At 42.5% G+C, this 12,260-nt stretch overlaps 2 protein-coding genes across 2 annotated transcripts in view; one reads left to right on the top strand and one right to left on the bottom strand.

The window, feature by feature from the left end:
• Window positions 1-49: 49 nt before the first annotated feature.
• On the top strand, window positions 50-753 carry LOC128873613 (protein kish-A). Its single transcript, XM_054117308.1, has 3 exons — window positions 50-194; window positions 352-467; window positions 545-753. The coding sequence occupies exons 1-3, from the start codon at window positions 192-194 to the stop codon at window positions 648-650; spliced, it is 225 nt and encodes a 74-aa protein (XP_053973283.1). The 5' UTR covers window positions 50-191; the 3' UTR covers window positions 651-753.
• A 312-nt stretch (window positions 754-1,065) lies between these two features.
• Window positions 1,066-12,260, bottom strand: part of LOC128873612 (lachesin-like) — a 73,786-nt gene continuing 62,591 nt past the window's right edge. Inside the window, exons 4-9 of the mRNA XM_054117307.1 lie at window positions 11,132-11,378; window positions 8,362-8,535; window positions 6,083-6,211; window positions 4,980-5,115; window positions 4,098-4,255; window positions 1,066-3,456 (exon numbers count right to left, since the gene is read on the bottom strand). Coding sequence (XP_053973282.1) covers window positions 3,128-3,456; window positions 4,098-4,255; window positions 4,980-5,115; window positions 6,083-6,211; window positions 8,362-8,535; window positions 11,132-11,378 — 1,173 coding nt within the window. The 3' untranslated portion in view covers window positions 1,066-3,127. The remainder of the gene's footprint in view (window positions 3,457-4,097; window positions 4,256-4,979; window positions 5,116-6,082; window positions 6,212-8,361; window positions 8,536-11,131; window positions 11,379-12,260) is intronic.

The following is a 12,260-nucleotide window of genomic DNA, read 5'->3' as shown; positions in this document are numbered from 1 at the left end:
TACTTCCACTACAAACTTGGGAGTTTTCCCATGGATGGCGCCACTAAAATCCGGTAAAACTAACCAATATAGCATAGTAAAGTTCAGTAGGCAGAATTCTGTTTTGATGTACGTCTAATCAAGTGATATTATGAATGGCTGATTATTTATAACATTTACCAATTTTTTATACTGACCGTCATCGAATCGTAATGGTAAGATCATGATTTCTGTATCTGATAAGTTGTCATTTATATAATAGAACGTATGTTCGAAAACAATTCGAGAATGCATTATAACCTCTACAATACGTAGAAAAATCTACGTTGGTTTGATGAATTTTTATTAATTAGCATTTTTGGTGGCATGCAGTCCGCCATATTTAATTTACAGAGTCTGGTAACGGTATTCCTGTTACTAATATGTACCTGCACCTATGTCAAAGCCATCGTGCCTAGTTTATTGGACAAGCGAATGGGAAAAGTTGGGTATGCGCGAAACCATATAGAATACACGTGTGTAAGGTATGGAAAGATTAAAATACTAACGATATTTAATTCACTAGCATCCAGGGTACATTTTGGAAGTGTGCTAGAATCGGCGAAAGAAAGAGCCCGTACGTAGCAGTGGGTTGCGTTTTTATGGCTCTAAATATTCTGTTCTGGTCGTAAAGCACACATAAACAAATGGTAAGGAGCACATTGGCTGTTACAATGTTGTTGGTTGTAAATGAGGCAGGTTTTTTTACGAATAAAATGTAAGCAAGTTTCTTTATGGTAAATGATTATATTTGTGTCCCTTCCAAAAATCCACAAATGTAAACATAAAATAAGTAAAGAAATAAAGACAGAAATGATACACGTATGCGCTACTTGCATGGTATGTTTTATTTGTCAACACGTTTTCTTCAAAGCTATATAATTATCCAATTTGAGCACATTTTCTCCATATTCTTGTAATATATATTTTTTTTTTTTTTTTCTATAAACAACAACATTCTTTTGATATAGTTATTGTAGAGACGTTATATTGAGCAGTGTTTTACGATATACAGTATTTGTTAAATAGGTCTATTTGACATATGTGTTTATTTTTTTTATTTTTTGTTTATTTCGCGGATATGCTACTATTCCAATGACGATAAACCACACACTGCGACTAAAACCTGTATTCTGTAGTAGAAGACATTCGTGACGACGCGCAATAGGTGTCATAGAAAGCTTCGTGTTCCTCTCTTTGAAAATTTTATTTACGCGAGAAACCTCGAATCTTTTTACTAACACTATTTTGCACGCTGATTCTGATTACAGAGGAGTATACGGTATGCGGTGTTGCGAGGAACATTACGAAACACATACAAACCACAACCTATTAGGAACGCTTATTGTCGATTCCCTGAAAGAAAAAGTTTACTCAAGGTATATAATTGCACCGTAAATGATTCCTATGCTAAGAAAATAAGGTGCTATTTGTTTCGTATACGTATGGATACATGTCAATTGAAAAATAAGCGTTACGCGTTAAACGACCAAGTAATCGTTCGCTTCAGCCGTAAACGTTCTCCGGGGCTCGGTAGAATCTATCATCTAAAAACAAGTTAGCGGATTCCTCGCAGTCAACCACGCCAATTATATTTATGCTGTGATCTCGTTTAATCGTTGGCATATGAGGTACATTATTCGCCTACGAGTGATTAAAAAAATACGTAAAGTAACGAAAGTAAGGTCTAGTGTCTCCCTAAAATATACAGTACGGTACTATACGTCCTACGGATATGAATCTGACTTAGATATGCCGTGTTTACGTTCCTCGAGATGCCACTTGCGATCTCGGTTCCCTTCCTTATCGTACCGTTAAACAAAGATACCTTATTCAGTGGCGCGTTAACCCTAGGGAAGACGAGACATCTTCCCTCATCGAAGAGGTCCCCAAAATCAATGTTTAAAAATAATTGCTGAGTATACAAGATATTCCAGGTTCAAATGAAACAGTAAAAATATTTATTAGACTGATGTATGCATTACATTGTTTTATCCGTTTTGTTGCTTCGATAAAAAGTGAATTTAAGCATGTTCAGATGGAACATTCATTCGTTCTTCCTCCTCGAGTTCCGATTCGTCTCGAGGTACCTCGTGAAAGTGTAACGCGCCACCGATCGTCTCACCCCGTATGTACAAATTAGTATGCTAATTATTTGTCTGCGTTCGAATGTAATCGAATAGTTGCTTAAGGTGGGCCGATTCACGACGTGCCGCGAGTCCTTGTGGAAAACGTTATACACGTACTTAATTAATCGTTGACAATAATTATTACGACGTAACGATACGTTAACGGATGTTCATTTTAATTGGATCGCCACTGCCATTGCTGAAATAATATCGTAAACGCGAGTTAATCGGTCGACGGTATATCAATTCCCCTCTTCATTCCATCATTCCCGAACGATGCTCTCGTGAATGACACTGGTGGCCCACTTGAGACAGACACCCTGCATATGCGGTAAGGCTTTCTCGATGCTAACATTATAAAAATTACACCGTAACACCTACCAAAACTCTCCGCGAACGAGAAACGAGACAGTCCCTCGATTCGATGTAACCCATCGTCCCACGTTTATTATTCATACGTTGTTAAAAAAATATTCGACAACGTTACAAACATTCAGTCCAACTAAACAACACATTACGCTCACGAGCACTCGTCTCTGTCACCCCCGCGCTCGGAAAACCCCTTTTGGGCAAAAGACTCATAAAAAATACCACCGTAAGCGTTTGTTTCTCTTTTAAAATTCGCAAACAGCGTTCCGCCGCGACGCTTGATCGATTCGCACGCTGTATCGTCGCCGTCCAAGTACTTTTACTTCATCGTCCCGTGAAACGCGGTAAGAACTTCCCTCCGTCCTCGGTAGACCTTCCACCCTTACCGTTCCTTTAAGTTCAATTAAAACTTTCAAGTTCGGGATTCCCTCTCTCGATCGTTTTGTTCGGAAATGTTCGAAGCTGCAATGTTTGCCAGCCTAGATGTAGAACTCCTCCGTTTCGTTCGCGCGCGAGTCGAGTGAAATATTTTCGTCGCTCTACTCGCGCCATTTTTTCGTTTTGGGTATCTTTTTCTTTATCGATAGAATCACGGAGAACGTGGCATACATTTATCGCAGACCGAGGAAAACTAGCAAACAAAAGCCGTAGATTCGAACGGCCGTGGTTCCGGCCTCGGCGGAACTCTTCGCGCTAGGGTTCCCGGAGTCCTGGAAACTGTCCTCGTCCTTGTTAAAATGCGCCCGTGGGTTCATCGTGGTGGAGGTGGTCGCGTACTTGTTGTACGCGATCCTCGCGGTACTCTTCTGCATCGCGGGTGTGCTCATCTGGTAGAACGCTCGATTGCTCGTCGTCACTTGCGCGTACTTCGACTTCCCTTTGCCCAACTTCTTCCAATTCGCGGACGTCGCGCGAGTTGGGGATGTCGCGCGTTCGATCTCTGCAACAGAATTCGTACCTATTGTTTCGCACGATGATGTCGGAATGCTCCCTGATAGGGGTATTTTATCTTTCTTTGTATCACGCCTTAGAGCAGGGCTTCTTAAACTTCTTTCCATTCGCGATCCCATTCATGATTGTGACTTTCTTCGCAATCCAGAAAACGTAAAATAAAGATACGTACGTATTTCGTAATGATTTATTATTTTAGAATTTGTTTAAAAACGTACAAAAATTATATACCCTATTTCTCATCACAACTGCATTTTTTTAGATAAAAATCTCGCAACCGCAAGATTTTACTAAGCGCCACATTTGCGGTCGCGATCCATAGTTTAAGAAGCCTTGCCTAAGAGGACGACGCTTTACTATAAATTTGGGATGCAGAGAAGTCTCGTATAAAGAATGTAAAAATATCTGAAAAACTGGTAACGCGCTAAATGGAACGGTGGTTGAACCTCTTCGAGCGACGCGATGAGATTGGTTGTTCGACGGTTGGATAGACGATGAGAAATAACGCGTGGAAGCGAATATCGAAGTGTCAAGAATTTTATGTAACCAGAATCGGAACGGGATATCCAAACGAGCGAACGCCACAGCGTCGAGAAATGACGCGGTCGTTGATAGTGGACGTCGACTTACCGTACACTCTAAGGGTGGCCTCGGCTCGCCCCATGCTTGAGGACGCCGAACACGTGTACTCTCCTAAATCCGTTTGCTCCAAGCGCCTTATCTTCAGCTCGATCGTTGTCTTCCATTCCTCGTCCGGGTGTCCCCGTTCGTTGATTTCGTATCTACCCCTGTGTTGACACATTGCGTACGTTTAGCGTCCAGAATACGTACGAAATCGATTTCGTCGTCCGACGTTCGAAACGCTATCTTTTCCAACAATTTTGACCTTCTTCTGCGTATAGGATAACTGACATATTCACATTTCCGAACTAAGGCCTGAGAGACCGCACTGATAAGAGTTCAAACTTTGAACAAAATTCTTGGAAGGAATTATATTCGGTTTTCCCAAAAGTTTGATGTTGTAACAGTAATGGATCAAAATGTACACAATTCAGTCGTGGAACATAGAACATAAAATATTGCGTATGTATTACTTATTAACACGTTGATCGCCATGTCACCCGCATGTGGTGGACTTTCCACTGAAGAACTAACGAAATTAATTCCGAATGTCAAGCATCAAAAGGAAATGAATTTAAACCAAATTCATGAATTTTGATGAAATTACAAGAGTAAATACGACGATAAATGTTTGATTATGCAGTCTTCGATAGTTTAAATAATATTTCATTTTAGTAGAAACTTTAAAGAATATTTGTCTGGCAGTCATGGTGTTAATAAAACGAAAGAAACTTTTGGGACAACCTAATATATTAATACAATTTAGGCATACTTTTATTAATACAGTTTTCTTAGGTATCGAAGTATTTAAATAACGTGAATTTAAAAGGGACAGTGTTTCGATCTTGTAGTGGCACTCGGAATCAAATATCGAGGACTGCGTGTACATACCCGCTCATGATAACCTGTTCCCTCCTGGTCCACAAGTTAATCGTCTTTGGATAAGCTTCGATCAAGCAAATTAGGGACACGTCCGTGTCCAGAGGGGAGCTTAACAGTTGGTTGGGAACCTTCGCGCTAGGTGGGACTGAAATTTTCGTCGATAGCATTTAGTTTTGGACATTGATCCGTGGTCTGCTAATTACCATTGGCAGCTGAGAATAATGCCTCTGACGGTTACATTCGGATTCTATCCATTATCCTTTCCGCGAATTCGTGGCAGCAGCCCTGGGCAGCTACATTTATCAGTCCCATTGATGCATCTCTCAATTTTGGAGCTCTCTTCTAATTACCGTTACGAATTACATGCGAAAGAGTCCCGATTTAAAAATGGGAAGTTAATAACTGATTTTTACATCGACAGAAGGAAGACACGATTCGTTACACTGCACGAGACCTGGCAGTTCATGGTGTGGGCGAGACGGATCTTAACATCTAGTTGCTATTCATGTGAAAAGTTTGGTTCTACTTACAGGTTGGAAACGAAAGGAATAAGAAAATACTTTGGGGAAACAAGTTTATTATCCAGAGAGGGCCCCATCGAGTAGAATCGAGACATTGGGCATTTTCCATATTTAATAAACAAGGAAGAAGTTGAAGACTCCATCTTTCTCGTTATCCCGGCCTATCGTTATAAGTTACACCAAAGGGGATTGTTCGTAACGTCGAACAGATTTGGACAACTTGTCCTCTTTCTGGCTTCGTAATTATTCGTCAGTTTGTAGGAGAAGTTACGCTCGGATAGCCATGTTTTCTCGATTCGTTTTAAAAGTATTTAGCTTACTCTCATCGAAGCCTTCCACGATGAGTAATATGGACATCTCAGCTGCCAGTGATACTTTTGCTGGTCTTAAAACGTCGACTAATATTTGGCCAAGGTTCGATTACTCTTGTAAAAATCACAACGGATAAACAGTTGGAATGAAATTTGTCGACTCGATATCAGCAGTCGGGGTCTCGCTAAACGTCGCTTATTTATCTCGACGGGGATGGAAGATTTTCTTGAAGTTTCGCGTATCGAGTAAAATATTAATCGAGTGCTCGAAAGTACTCACAGTTCACCCTCAGATAGACCCTCTTGCTGACTGCCGGTGGCACTTCGTTTCTGGCTATGCAAAGATAAGCTCCCATTTGCCTCCTGTCGACCCTGGTTAATTCCAGTTTCTCGCCGGACCTGCTGTCCACTATAAAATCGTGCATCGTATGAATATCTCGTTGAAAGCTCTCGTATACATATCGCTGGCCGCTGGCCAGCGTTCACGCGTACACCAAATTACACGCGAAATACGTCCTTTGCGTTAAAACAACCAGGTCGGCCTGGCCACCTCCTACTACCACACTAAATTTCACCTTCGGGAAACGTTTTACACGACTCGTTAATAGCCGGCCGGCCACCGATTTAAGAAACGACCACCCTATAAACGACCGACGGAATTTCATTTCCGTTCTATGGTTTGCTGGAACCTAAAACACCCCCCGAATACGTATCGCGCTCGCTACTTGGGAATTTAAGGGTGAGCGGAACCCTTGACGGATTGCAGTGTTTTGGGTATGACGTGTTAGGTTTAGCACAGTGAATCTTGTAGGGTTCGGTAGGTTATTATTTTTTATTACATTGTTTTGGGTACGCAGTTTGTTCGAATTTATGAGTTTTGAGAGTCCAAATTTTTGAATATTGCGTGGTGGCAGTTCTGTAAGGGAGAACGAAAGAAGGGAAGCGTTTCGTCCTGGGCTTGATAGTGCCGGGATGCTTGGAGGTCGGTCGGGAATGACTTATATATGAATGTTAGGCGGGACCGAGCACATGTGAGAAACGCGTAAATACGTGGTTGTCCCTTTAGTGGCGAGAACAGGAGGTGCCACCACAATTTTATATAGGAAACAATAACGACAGTCGTCAGTCACAACAGATTACTGGCATCCCTAATGCGAGATTGATGAAGAAAACCTACGCCTATAAAGTAATATAAAGCAAGAATTACGGGAATATAAAGAAGGAACAAATGCAAGCTTAGTACCTCAGGTGCTATGGCCAAGTCATACGAACTCGAACCTTCGTAATTAAAACTCATAATAACGACACAATTCTTAATAGTAGCCATTCGTTATCGTACCCTAGGAATTTCGCCGAAAATATGCAATCTACTTTTAGTCTCTACCGTTCGACAGGAGCTTTGAATGAAAATATTTTATACGACCGTTAGAATAGTGTCGCTAGCATTAGTAACGTTTCACTGTGCGCACCGGCGACTGTTCTCGTAATAGACGAAACGCAAATGAACTACATTATTATCGAACGACATAAATCATCGCTGCGATTCCGATAAAACGTGTCAGGCGCCTAATGAGATCCATCGAAAATTGGAGATTCATTATTCGCGTTGACGGCTAACGGGCTGCCAGTCCGCGTATACTTTTGTTACGAACGGCGACTCTGCCCCAAAATATTGCGTATCGATTTATCAATACCAGCCAGAGGGAATCAGTTCCATTAATATTTCGTCTGATTAACGAATTTCCTGTCCAATCGCGCGACAAATCCACCGAACGACGAAGGGCTGACACTTTTCCCGATCCGAAACTTTCCCCGAAAAAGAAAACTACCGCCTTAAGATGGATCGATTACCGAGAAGGTATCGTTTCGCTTCCATGAATAGACAATTACCATTAAGGAAATATCGCCGTTTAGCCGTTGGAGGTTGCTCGAGCGAATCGTAATTAAAATTCGAATCGGACATTTGCCGCAGTTTCGAGAACTAATTATCCAAGGTGTCTACGCGAGACGATTCGCCATCAGGATCCGCTTAGCGGAACATGAAGACGTCGTAAATTCGCTGAGATCTACGTGATGTGCCGATCGAAAGCAATTACGGTGGAACACGTCCCATCGAATTGGGATTAGTTTGTCCGCGATGACTTTCAATATCTTTCTGCTACGTGCAATTACATCACCAATTCGCCAAGTACATAGCCCGCAATTCGACGATTTCTCCCACTCTTGCACCTATGTATTTCCGTAGTTAACAGCGCTCGTGAGATTCCTATTACATTTCGTAATCGACGGTGACTTTCGGGGCGTCTCGTATTGTTTGGAATTATTTATAAAGGTAGCCTTCGGTAGATTTCGGTAGCCTTCGGTTCCATCGAAAGATTTTCGGTGGAAAAGCCGAGTGTAGGACAGTGGACACTCGAGTTGCAATATTCGAGGACAGTACGGTAGACGTTTCGAGTAGGGGGACGGGAATTAATAAAAAGAAAAGAATCGAACGTTATTTGTCATCGGCTACGACGGACGCGAGAGTTCTCGAGGCGAGATAAAAGTGTAATATCTTACCTGGTATCAGCGGATCGTGAAGACCCCTCATAAGTATGGAACCACTTTTCTCGCGTCGCCAGAGCACACGAGGTGGCGGTCTTCCAGAGGCGTTGCACGAGAGGGTCGCGTTCTCGCCCTCCAAAACGGAAACCTCACCCTCCGAAGTACCGGAACTCAGTATATCTGGCGGAACTGAAAGAAGATGGTCGGTTCTGTTTTCTGGCGAGCGTAGACACCGAAAACAATGACTGTCGTCCACGCTTTTGTTTTATCCGAGTGTCTCCGTGCGTTTTACGGGGTTAATTTCTCGGCCATTTCTGGCCAAGCTTTTCGGAACAAAGCGTAGATAGTCACAACTTTTGACGAACAGGAAAACCTATTATTCGTTCAGGTGAAATTCCAGGCCCTCCTCTTTCGTCTGGAATGTGTCTCTAATTCCAATCTCGAAAGAGCTATAATTCTTCCATTTCGTGACTGTTCTTCGCTCTTTTTTCATTCTATATTTCCCTCTTTAGTAAATCTCGAAAGAATCAGAGTTCCCTCGGTGCCTCGAGTGCTTCGATCAACGGAACTATTACAAATTCACCCAACTCGACTCCGATAAAATTGAAGTTCGCGAGGGGATGGGGGAGGGGAGGGGGGGGTCCCAAATGACCCCAGAAGTTAAACCCCGTTGACGTCATCACGGAGTTCTAGCATGCATGTATCGCGCACGATCGACGTAAGAAAGTCGAGCGCAACATCTGGAAATTCGTTTCGCGTCCCTAGGAACCGGGACGGGAGTTTCGAATTCAATTTGAAGTTGTAGTTTTGAAGCGTGTGTTGCGCGTATTTATCCTATGGACACGGGGAATATGGAAACGTAGCTTAGTTTATAGGCGAGCGTCGTCTATTTGAGAAGCGAGCTTAAATTGTGCCTCAATTTGATTGATTGCGCTATGGTGTATATTAATGTGTTCGTTATACAGCGATATATAGTTGAATGACCGTCTTCAAACTTTTCCGTGTAGCTCTACGATATATAAATTGCATACAGTTGTTTCATGTATTATTGAATTCACTATGACGTTAAATATTTTTCCACCTGATTGAAAAAAGTGTCTTTAAGACCAGCCATTTGACACGTTGACTGCCAAACGAATATTCTTGAAAATTTCTGCTAAGATTAAATATTATTTCGACCATTGGGACCTGTGTAGATATACACAGGTCCAAATGAAATGTCGATAGGTTTAGTATTAAAGGGTGCATTTTTTGATTTCAATTAAACTTGGAATCTTAAAGCCTCTTCACCCTTCACAATAAATCTGAGAAGGCAATCTTTATGGTTTATATTAATATGTTCGTAATATATACAGTGGTATATGATTACGTGGCATTAAAAAGGGTTGTGTAGTATCGCAAGGTCCTTCTTTTAAACAAAACACGAATGGTATTTGACAATTTTGATGAACCCAGAAATCTTAAAGTCTCTTTCGTCTTTACAATAAATCTAGAAAAGCAATCGATCAAATTCAGACTCAGTTTACCTCGTCGCTCGTCCCTCTGTGGTCTCCCCTCTTGGAAGATATGGTTCATCCCTGTATTTTCTATGAGGATGAATTATCCCGTCGCGTCGGAATTTAGGGGCGGGCCCACGTCCGACCGGATCGAAATCAGGTTAAAATGCCTCGCGTGGATCCCTCCCCGGAGGAAAATTAAATGCCATCTACGGAGCCATGGGTGGTGGGTGCATTTTCGCGATGAAATCTCGTTTCTTTTGAGGGAAATACAACCGGGACCATTTCAATTACACGCGTTCAACTTGGACAAATATTCTGTATAGCAGGCAGGGGTCAGGATCCAGAGTTGGGGTCGTAGTCGGCGTCGGGATTCCGGTTCGGTGGAAAAAAAAAAGGAAGGAAACGGAGCCTTCCTGTGTTTCCCTACAAAGGAATTTCATTCCATTCGGTCCCGATCGCTTTTTCGAGTTGAATGCCGCGGCAGACGTACGCACACTCCCGATGAATTCTCTTTCTGCCCGTAGTGTTCGCGCCCACACGATACAACGGAATCGCGTGTATGCGCGCACGTGGACGTGCATTAGCAGGTACACAGAGCCGCGGTAAATACGCGCTTATGTACAGGGTGTTCAGACGGACGTGGCACGGTCGAAAGGGGGCGATTCGTCGTGGGAAACAAAGGGACTCCGTTATCGAGGAAAAAGCTGGAAACGCAGGTACCGATTGTGTTCTTATAGTCATTTGTTCGGGGATAAATCGTACAATAGGAAATCATCGTAATTAAAGTTCTTTTTCAACGTTTAACGCGGAACCATTTTGGGATACTAATCAAAGGACTTTTGATTCGATGCTCTTACTACAAACTAATAATTTAATTAGATAAGAGCAGCTTCCTATTTTCTCGAGAACCGGAGGCCACAGAAAAAGATGCTGTACTGTCGTACGTTTTCTGTTTATTTTTCCATAAAGATTCACGAATTTCGCGACGTACCACGTTCGCGGAGCCACCCTGTATAACGCAGCGGCGAATAGCTACGCGAGGGGCGGAGGTCGGTACGAATAGAAGGCGAACGAGCAACGTTACGGTCCGTTCTGGTGGGTCCCATTGAAACGTATTCTAGGGACGCCGAGGCGTGCATATTTTCCACCCCCTTCTCGAGGCAGGCTAATCGAAACTGGCGCGTGCGTGCGTGGGCTACGTGCGTGCGTGCGTGACGTCTCTGCGACCGCAAACAGCCAACTGTACCTAACCGTAGGAATGCGGCACAACACGCAATTAGGCATACCTAGGACATCCACGCATCCCAGCTGGCTCAACATGGGCTTCGTATTCAGTTGGCACATGTAGCAGCCTCGGTCAGCTTCCCGTAGTTGGCGAATATGCAGCCGCGAAGTGGCCTCCTCCTCGTCCTTCGATTGGCTCTGATTCTTCGTCCTCGCGTTCTCCAGCGTGGCGAGGAACCGCGGCGAGTGGGTCACCGTTCGCTGACCCATCGACAATATCGTCTGGTCCTCCATGCGGAGCCATCCCACCTGAGACAGCAGAACAGACGCTGCAGTCCTTTAGGAATATCGAGGGATCGCTGGAGCTAATTCGGTAGTAGTATTAGGTTGTCCCAAAAGTTTCTTTCGCTTTATTAATAAGTAATACATGCACAACAGTTTATGGTTTATGTTGCATTACTGAATTGTGCACGATTCCTAATAATTCACTGAAAAATTGGAAGTACTGCTGGTTGTACCCGGATTAAATGGGCAAACTTAAAAAATGAATTCAAAAACCCCGAAAAATTAAAAAAAATTTCCTCTAGAAATATCCTCGCGAACGTTTCGATTAGAAGCTATTTACTTCTGAAGATACATAATGATGAGAATTAATAATGTCGAAATAATAAATTTATCTTTATTGCTTTTTTATAATAATAATAATAATTGCTTTTCAGTAATTTTTTTAATGCTTTTCCTACCGGTGACAGAATGACTGGCTGATTGACATTGAACGTCTGTAATTTCTTCGCATGCGTGCACTATTTTTCGTTTTAATGATCGAAGATATGAACCACCCCATACAAAGAAGCCTAATGGCGTTAAGTCTGAAATATCATTGATATGCTTTTCTTTACGAACATTTGGACATTATTTGTTCTTATAATTCTGTAACTTCAAAAGTCAAAAACTCTTGAACGAAACGTTTGCGAGGATATTTCTAGAGAAAACATTTTTTTTCTTTTGGGTCCTAAATTCATTCTTTAAGTTTGGCCATTTAATCCGGGAACACCCTGTATACTCGAAGCGTAGAATCGACAATTTCTTGAACTCTCGGGAATGCTTCGAGCTATGTTTAACGCCAGAACCAACGAAACCATAATTCCGAGCAGTGGATCGCTTTCCAAAATTACGCGATCGTTAACCATG

This window comes from Hylaeus volcanicus, chromosome 3 (assembly GCF_026283585.1).
Source record: "Hylaeus volcanicus isolate JK05 chromosome 3, UHH_iyHylVolc1.0_haploid, whole genome shotgun sequence".
In the NCBI taxonomy this organism is placed as follows: Eukaryota; Metazoa; Arthropoda; class Insecta; order Hymenoptera; family Colletidae; genus Hylaeus; species Hylaeus volcanicus.
The sequence above is the reverse complement of the archived record's forward strand: the minus strand, read 5'-3'. Positions and strand labels throughout refer to the sequence as shown.

What these genes read in the sequence shown, in the direction of transcription:
- LOC128873613 (XM_054117308.1), top strand. An exon ending in AAGCGAATGGGAAAAGTTGG is followed by an intron (nt 468 to 544) that starts GTATGCGCGAAA and finishes TTAATTCACTAG; the next exon opens with CATCCAGGGTACATTTTGGA.